Consider the following 8,226-nt stretch of genomic DNA (forward strand, 5'->3'; position numbering starts at 1 on the left):
CTTCTCACTTTCTAAAATCCTGTTAAACAATCTAGATAGAAACTCCACTGCTGTCTCTCCTAGACACTTCCACAGCTCTTGAAGCATTTCTCATTCCATCCTTTCCAATCTTTACAATTTACTGTTCTAGAATATTCACTCATCTTGCCTTCTCATTTTCCTTTCCTATTCATCAGCTCCTCATAATACTCCTTCAATCTTCTCTGCACACTCTCCATACCTGTTATCACCTTTTTTAAACACTGTTATCTGTTGCACATCCTTCCCATCTCTATCTCTCTGTCTCACTACCAGTACAAGTCCTTCTTGGCTTCCCTCGTGTCTAACCTGTCATACAACTCAGTGAATGCTTTCTGTTTGGCCTTTGCCACATCCCTCTTCATTCTGTGCTGTGATTTCTTGTAATCCTGCCTACTTTCTTCAGGCCGTTTCTATGAATGCTGTCCGGTACTTCCTCGGTCCACCACCATGTTTCCTTATCTTCTTTTCTCCATCCAGTTGACACACCTAGCACCCTCCTTTCTGTCTCCCTGATCATATCTGTAAATCTGATCATATCTGTAAATCTGCGAGTTGTGCATCGCGCCAGAAACAAATGTTTTCCCACCAGCGCTGGCTATGATCTTTCACCCAGGTGTCTCATTTGGTCTTAAAATGCACCAGCGAAAATGCAGCAAACAGTAAATGCTGTTTTTTGTAGCAACCACATACACCAAAGCGTGTTCCATTTCAATTACCCCGGAAATGAGGTAAAATATATTACTGTAGCATTTTGGGCGGGAGTAGAAAGATCAGATTGATATCCAATTCGCCAAGACGCACTTATGTGGCCTAATGTAAATGGAGCAGTTTTTACAAATCAGATAGCTACTGTATCGGATCAGAGACAGCACATGAAGTGACCAGGTGTAAAAAGGCATGCAACTCAATGTTCTGGAAATAAGTGTTAACTACAGCTATTTCCTTCTGCTTAACAAAGTCCACCACCATATGTCCTTCTAGGTTAGTTTCCTTAACACTAAACCTACCCAACGCCTTCTCATAACTTCTGTTTCCCACACCAACATGCCCACTGAAGTGAAGGGAATACTCTCTATCACCTCATCTAACTCACTCCAGAATCTCTCCTTCTCTTCTAACTCTGTCTACTTTTGGAGTATAACCACAGATGACATTCACCCCTTCAATTTCTAATTTCAAAATGATTACCCTTTCTGACACTCTTTTCACCTCTTAAACATTCCTCACAAACTCCTACTCCATTTGTTCTGCCTCTGTTAGAGGCTGTGTGTAATTTATAATGGACATTTACATTTATATTCATCTTATTTTTGTAATTGCTTAATGTTCAATATGCCTTTCATAATCCATTTACCTTTACCTGCCGTTTATGTGTAACTTTGTATAGGAGAATTTTTATTTTGACGTGCCTATGCGAGCGCGGCATGTTGGGTAACCAGGTAGCAGCGAGCATGGTGTAGTGCACACTGAGTGTATGTTTGAGTTGCATCCAAGTTAATCCTTCTTCAAAATGCTACAGAAGCACCGGTTGTAAATCTACTTTAAATAATGTATCTCTCTGGCACATAACATTAAAATGTATGTTTAGTTTAATCACTTTATAATTGGAGATGTTTGTTATTGCTGATCTGCGCTAGCGTGCTACATTAGCCACTTGTTTAATTTGAGATAGCAATCACTGTTGATGAGTATAATGCTATTTTGCATTTGAATAAGTTTTGTTATTTCTTTCATTCATTTTACTCGGTTCATTGATCTGTGAGTTTGCCCTGTAACTGCAAAGTTATCATTATCTTGAACAGAGTTTGGCTTGCTGTTTATTTATATTAATGCTTGATAGATAAACATATAAAGAGAACAGTACACCATTCCTCTTCCTAACCACACCATTATAAAACAGTTTGTGTCCCCCTCCAATACTATGTACAGTATGTGCTTTGCTTCCTTTCCACTTGGTCTCCTGCACACACAGTATCTAACTTCTAGTGATGGGAAGTTCGGTTCTTTTCTGTGAACCGGTTCTTTCGGACAGTTCATTTTAATGAAGCAGTTCAATAATCCAGTTCACCAGTTCATCCCGCTGCTGCCGGCAGATATTAATACAATCAATTTAACACATTTGAAAAGGCATTGATGTGCAAACATGGGTGTCTTAAAGATATAAAGTTAATAAACTAATCTTTATCAACTTACAAAAGCTTACAAAAAAAAGCATGATTTTGAAATGTTTCTTTCACTCCATCAGTTGTTTCAAAAACTAATGCAACTGAGTTAAACACTCATACATTGATAAGACATTAAATCATAACCATTTCCATTTGTTGCTGTGTCAGCCATCACTACATGTGGATATGTGATGAAATACAGTCTGTGCTTCCACTGCTAGAGGTCTTGTATGAAATTAAACATAATTGGCTGAAAAAATCCACTATAAATTTCCTTGAGGTCAGCTGGTTATATTAGTCATTAGTCAAATAGAGAAGTAAGTTTCAAGAAAGTCGAAAGTGTAGAGTAATTGGTGGGAAAGTAATAAAGAACAGGTGAAAATGGCTTATTTGCTTACTTCAAGCAAGCAAGCTTATGCAAACCACATTGTACAGTACCTTTGACCTACTTTACATAAAACCTTAATTAAACCATATCATTGTATGGCTGGTAATCAGAGGTGGCAAAAGTACACACATCCTTTACTAGAAGTACAGATACTCATTTTTTAAAAGACTCCAGTAAAAGTAGAAGTAGTGACTACACTCTTTTAATCAAGTTAAAGTAAAGAAGTATGGGCTGAAGCCACCCTAAAAAAGGGCTAGAACCGCCCCTGGTTGACATAATTCGCAACGCATTCGCCAGGAATCCTTTTTGACGCCGATTATTTCAAACATCTCCCTCATATATGGCCATGTGTGTTCAGGAATGTCCTCGTTGTTAGTTATTTTAACATCGGTGACTCCCTCTGAATTAACATTAGCCATTCCTTTTGTAGGCGTGCTGCTCATTAGCTCCGCTATCCTTAGTCTATGTCTGATAGCCAGTAAATAATACAGTACACCAGTCATATGGTGAAAAAGCCGCACAATGATATAATGATAGGCTGGAAACAGCGCTCAATGAGAAGAAAAATACTAAAAGTAACGAGTCCATTTTGAAAATGTAAGAAGTAAAAAGTACAGATATTTGTGTAAAAATGTAATGAGTAAAATTAAAAAGTTTTCCGAAAAATAAATAGTGGAGTAAAGTACTGATACTAGAAAAATTTATTTAAGTACAGTAACAAAGTATTTTTACTCCGTTACTTCCCACCTCTGCTGGTAATCAAGTATACAGAGGGGTGAACTGGCTACACAAACCTAAATTTTCGAGTAGTTTTTAGTAGTCAGACATATTGTAGTATGTCTTTAAGCATTTTCCAACAATTACACTTTTTTTATTAACTAATAAATATCACATTCCACCCTGTTCTCACCGGTTCTCCTTCTTTGGAGCCGTTTTGTTATGTATTAATCAATGCACACCAGTAACAGCCCACAAGAAAACCCCAGTTAAATAAGAAAAATGTTGTCATACATAGCATGGACTTGTGGTGTGTGTCTGAGGGGTTCAAAGGGTAATGTAGAAAAGAGAGAGAGAAAAAAAGCCAGACATGGATTCCCAAATTTCCAAAATTCCCCAAAACAAGTATTTTGAAGCCGATAAACACATTGGCTGTGTATGAAACTAAAAACCATCAACAATACATACAGTAGTTATACCACTTTGTGGTATACAAATAGTGCAGAAAAAAGTTTGAGTGTTCGAGTAGTATATTACTGTGCTGCTGAAATTTGAAGGAAAACCATCAATGTCATGTTTTTATTTTCTTATGTGACATTCAGTTGTCATTTTCCTATTTAGTTACAAACTCAGCTGTTTATTTGTATTTCTTCTGGTAAATTGGCTTATGCAAACCTAATCTCTGATTAAAAAACAAATCAGTGACTGACACACAGACCAAGCCGAGTGAAAATGTTTGCACACCCTTAGGACATAACATTTAGTGTGTTTGATAACAAATATTCCTTCATAACACTAAAATCTCATTTGACATCTGCCAGTTTTAAGACTTAAATGCACTTTATATGTATATGCTGTTTGTTTATGTGTTTTATTTTATGCAGTGACCTGTACTGTATACTGCTTGTAAGGAGACCTTGGGTGTTCTGAAAGGCGCCATGAAATAAAAAGCATTATTATTATTATTATTATTATTATTATTATTATTATTAGTTAATTAAGCAGTGAACTATACAACAAAGGTAGATTTTCTTGGGGCTGCAGAAGTTCAATGTGGGTATTTCTGTTATATCATCTGTCAATAACAAACATTCCTCAAAAATAAAATGATATCCATAAACAATTTAAACAGGTCACACAGATCCAAGATGCACAAGAGGTTCAACACTGTACGAACTGAGTAATGTAAAAGACCGGAGTGAGAAAGTGTTTATAACAAATCCTGCGTCACATGCCCTGTGTGATATTGTCAAATGGCTCTGCATGGTGCACACACTAGAGGCTATCCAAGTGTTATACTCCACCTTTAGCATTTAGAAAAGGGTGAAACAGAACACAGACTCACACATCACATAATTTGTAATGTGTTACTTCCCCTGTGTGTGTTTGTGTGTATACTCCTGTGTCACTATTTCATTGCAAAGATATAAATTAGACTCAATAGAGATCACTATTTTCATACTGAAAGTTTAAGTGCCTATACAAATTTCTTTTATTCATTTTAAAAATAATAAATTTTTTGTTTGTTTGTTTTGTGTATTAAATTGACTTGTTTTATAGCGCTGTTTTATAGGTTCTTCTTTTTTTTTTTGGTGAGTGTGGAGAGGATAATAGTGTTAAATGCTGAACTGTAATCAATAAACAGCATTTTAACATATTACCCCTCATTCAATACAATGTATACAACGCTAGTGCTATCACACCACCTAGTGTTCACTTCCTTGACTTCCACAACTTTACTTATCTTTCCATGCGGTAAACAGAGAAGAACTTTGCCGGCTGGACGGCGTGGTTGGCAAAGTTACTTTCAGCAATGTCACAGTTAAGCGGAGGATGTTGCAGGCCCAACTGTCCCTCTGTAACTTGACTCTGGCCCTGAAATCATCAAGCTTGTGGGATGCAAACAGAGTAGGTGATATTACCAAGCCTTTTGTTCTATGATGCTCTCCTGATTTTTAACTTCTGACCTCTGTGTTTTGCCTAGCACTGATACCACTGGATAACCTCAACACTGCCTGTTTGTGATGCTGTCTTTTAGCTAATGTTTTGTAATTGTTTGCTCTTCTTAATTAATTGCCTTACTTGTACTTGTATCCACAAACCTGTCCTTATCTGATAGTATGACAGTAGGTTGAAATTATGGTGATATTACAGCAAATACCTGTAAAGAGTGCTTCCAGGTTACACAACCTATGTATACATGTTCTTCTTTTGTGCAAGTAAAACCATAAAAAGGCATCTAGGTCACATCCTTCTAGCTTCAACTTGTCTGAAATAAAGACCTAATGAATGCATGAAGTGTGGCAAGCGATGCAGTATTTCATTCTCTTCTCAGGGAACTGGGTTACATATGGTAAGGCTTTATACCAACACAAATTGGTGAAAGAACTGCATGTTTCTAGTTACTGCTCATCACTAGTGGAGTTTTTGACTGTTAGATGCAGGCCATTTAATTTACCATGGGAAATCACAATGATTTTCATTGTCAGAGTGTACATTCTACCCAGCACTAATGCTAAGAAGGCTCTACTTGAACTCTATGGAGCTATTAGCGATCTGCAGTATGCCCACCCTGTCAGACTGTGTATTATCGTGGGAGATTTCATTCATGCAAATCCCAAATCAGTGCTCTGCTGAAATCTAGAGACTTAGCCTTCAGAGCAGAGGACAGGATGGCCCTAAGAACAGCAAGTGCCAAACTGTCCCGAGTCATCAGAGAAGCAAACTACAAGCCTGTGACAGTGATGCTGAATTAATTCTATGTTCGGTTTGAGATGCAGAAAAAACATAGCAGCAAGGAAGACCATCCCTCACACTACATGAACAGGTACTCTGTATAACCATGGCCCGGTTGAGGAAAACTATATGCAGAGGTAACCCACGGAAGGCTACTGGACCAGAGCAGAGTGCACCGGGAATGTGCAGAACCGCTAGTGGATATATTCACTGACATCTTCAACATTTTTCCTAGGTGCCTCAAGACAACCATCACCATTCCTGTGCCAAAGAAGTCTTGCATGTACTGACTCAATGACTATAGTCCTGTCACACTTACACCCATTGTCATGAGGCACATCAAGACCCAGCTACCACCTTCACTGGACCCCTTGCAGTTTGTGTATCGTCCAAACCGGTCCATGGACGAAGCCAGTGCCGCAACACTTCACCTGGCCCTCACCCACCTGGACAATAATGATACATACATGATTGCTGTTCATTGACTTCAGTTCAATTCAACACAATCATCCCTTAGCACCTGATCAAGAAGCTGAGCCTGCTGGGCCTAAACACCTCCCTCTGCAACTAGATCCGTGTTCAGCCCACTGCTGTTCACTTTCCTGCTTGGAGCTCAGGAGGAAGCAGAAATGTCCTGCACATTATTAATTTATTCTCACATCACATAGTCTATGATCTCTAATTAAAAAACAATATAATATCTATATAGGAATATTACAAGATTACATATCTTGAAAATTTATATGAAGTGAGTATATAAAAATACACAATATTTTTGGTATGATAGTATTTTATTACATGTTTGTTACTTTAAAATCCTAAACATAAAAATAGACAAATACAGCTCAGGTGATTAATTAGATTTGGCACAAAGTGACACATATATATATATATATAGATAGATAGAGAGATATATATATATATATATATATATATATATATATATATAGATATATATATATATATATATATAGATAGATAGATAGATAGATAGATAGATAGATAGATACAGATATATATAGATAGATAAATATAGATGTACAGTAGATAGATATAGATATAGAGATAGAGATGTAATAGATATAGATATATAGATATTTATGTTTACACCCTGCCTATAATGCACATATAACTTACACTATATACTATTATAATATAGATCTTTATAATTTGAGAAACAGACTAGAGCTATTCTTATCCTGTACTTTAATTATTTTTCTCCTTGTAAAACACATTTCCATCTGGTTTCTCTTTGCATTTCACTGTGATGTTCTCTGCCATCCCATGATCCTTTAGCTTCTGCTTGATCTGAAAAACAGGATTTTTATTACTCAATAACACATGGTAGAGACTATGTGAAATATGTAAAAATACTAGAGAAACTGAAAACAACAGTCAGAATGTGATTACAGTACAGTGTGTCAGTGTCTGGTTCTGTCTGCAGTAATAAGAAGGAAAAAGTATGTTATAAGTGGAGTCTTTAGGAGGATGAGACTCACCTGCTCCAACATGGCCTCCTTTAGTGCAGGATCATTCACATCTTGACTTGACTGAACCTTCACCCTTACAATTTGTCTTTCGATTGCTGGATATAGAAATGTATAGACACATACAAACACATGTTTAAATGTTCAAATAATTATTTAAATACGAGACTCAATGAAACTTTAACTCACCTGAGTAACAGTAGAAAGGCATTATGTCTGAGCACTGTGCATCAGCAGTCTGACCATTATTTATATAACCACAGTTTTCATTCCCCAGAGCATTATCAGGTTTTCCAGACATCCAGCTGATGGTGGAGAAGCTGGTATTGTCTGTCCACTTCCAGGAGTCTCTGAACAGACCAATCCAAACCAAGCTAGGGTTCAGTCCTGCTATAATTGAGTTCTCTGTTGCATTTCTAGCACTGGCCAGATCAGTATAATATGTTCTGCAGTAAGACTGAGCTGCCAACAATGTCATTCTATTAGAGATGTAAATGTACCTCTGATTGCCAGTTTTATTTCCTGAAAGAATAAAAACATTACCACTTGTTAATTAGGGCCCGAGCACCGAATGGTGCAAAGCCGTATTGTTTTTGCTCAGGTTTTTTATTTATTTATTTATTTATTTATTTATTTATTTATTTATTTATCTATTTATTTATTTATTTATTTATTTTTGTGTTTGTTTGTTTATTGCACACATTGGCCAATT

General features: G+C 36.7%; 1 protein-coding gene across 1 annotated transcript; it reads right to left on the reverse strand.

Moving 5' to 3' along the window:
- Positions 1-7,143: 7,143 nt before the first annotated feature.
- LOC113637373 (C-type lectin-like) lies at positions 7,144-8,021 on the reverse strand. The gene is made up of 3 exons (XM_027137974.2): positions 7,704-8,021; positions 7,527-7,612; positions 7,144-7,335 (listed from the first exon to the last, which is right to left on the reverse strand). Exons 1-3 carry the CDS (start codon positions 7,990-7,992, stop codon positions 7,234-7,236), a joined length of 477 nt encoding a protein of 158 aa, XP_026993775.1. The 5' UTR covers positions 7,993-8,021; the 3' UTR covers positions 7,144-7,233.
- Between the last annotated feature and the right edge of the window lie 205 nt (positions 8,022-8,226).

This window comes from Tachysurus fulvidraco, chromosome 9 (genome assembly GCF_022655615.1).
Source record: "Tachysurus fulvidraco isolate hzauxx_2018 chromosome 9, HZAU_PFXX_2.0, whole genome shotgun sequence".
NCBI classification, from domain to species: domain Eukaryota; kingdom Metazoa; phylum Chordata; class Actinopteri; order Siluriformes; family Bagridae; genus Tachysurus; species Tachysurus fulvidraco.

Excerpts from the sequence above, each read along its gene's own strand:
- LOC113637373 (XM_027137974.2), bottom strand. The coding sequence starts at position 7,992 with ATGACATTGTTGGCAGCTCAGTCTTACTGCAGAACATATTATACTGAT. Across the intron at positions 7,613-7,703 it reads GCCTTTCTACTGTTACTCAG|CAATCGAAAGACAAATTGTA; the intron begins GTGAGTTAAAGT and ends TTCTATATCCAG. Across the intron at positions 7,336-7,526 it reads AGGAGGCCATGTTGGAGCAG|ATCAAGCAGAAGCTAAAGGA; the intron begins GTGAGTCTCATC and ends CCTGTTTTTCAG.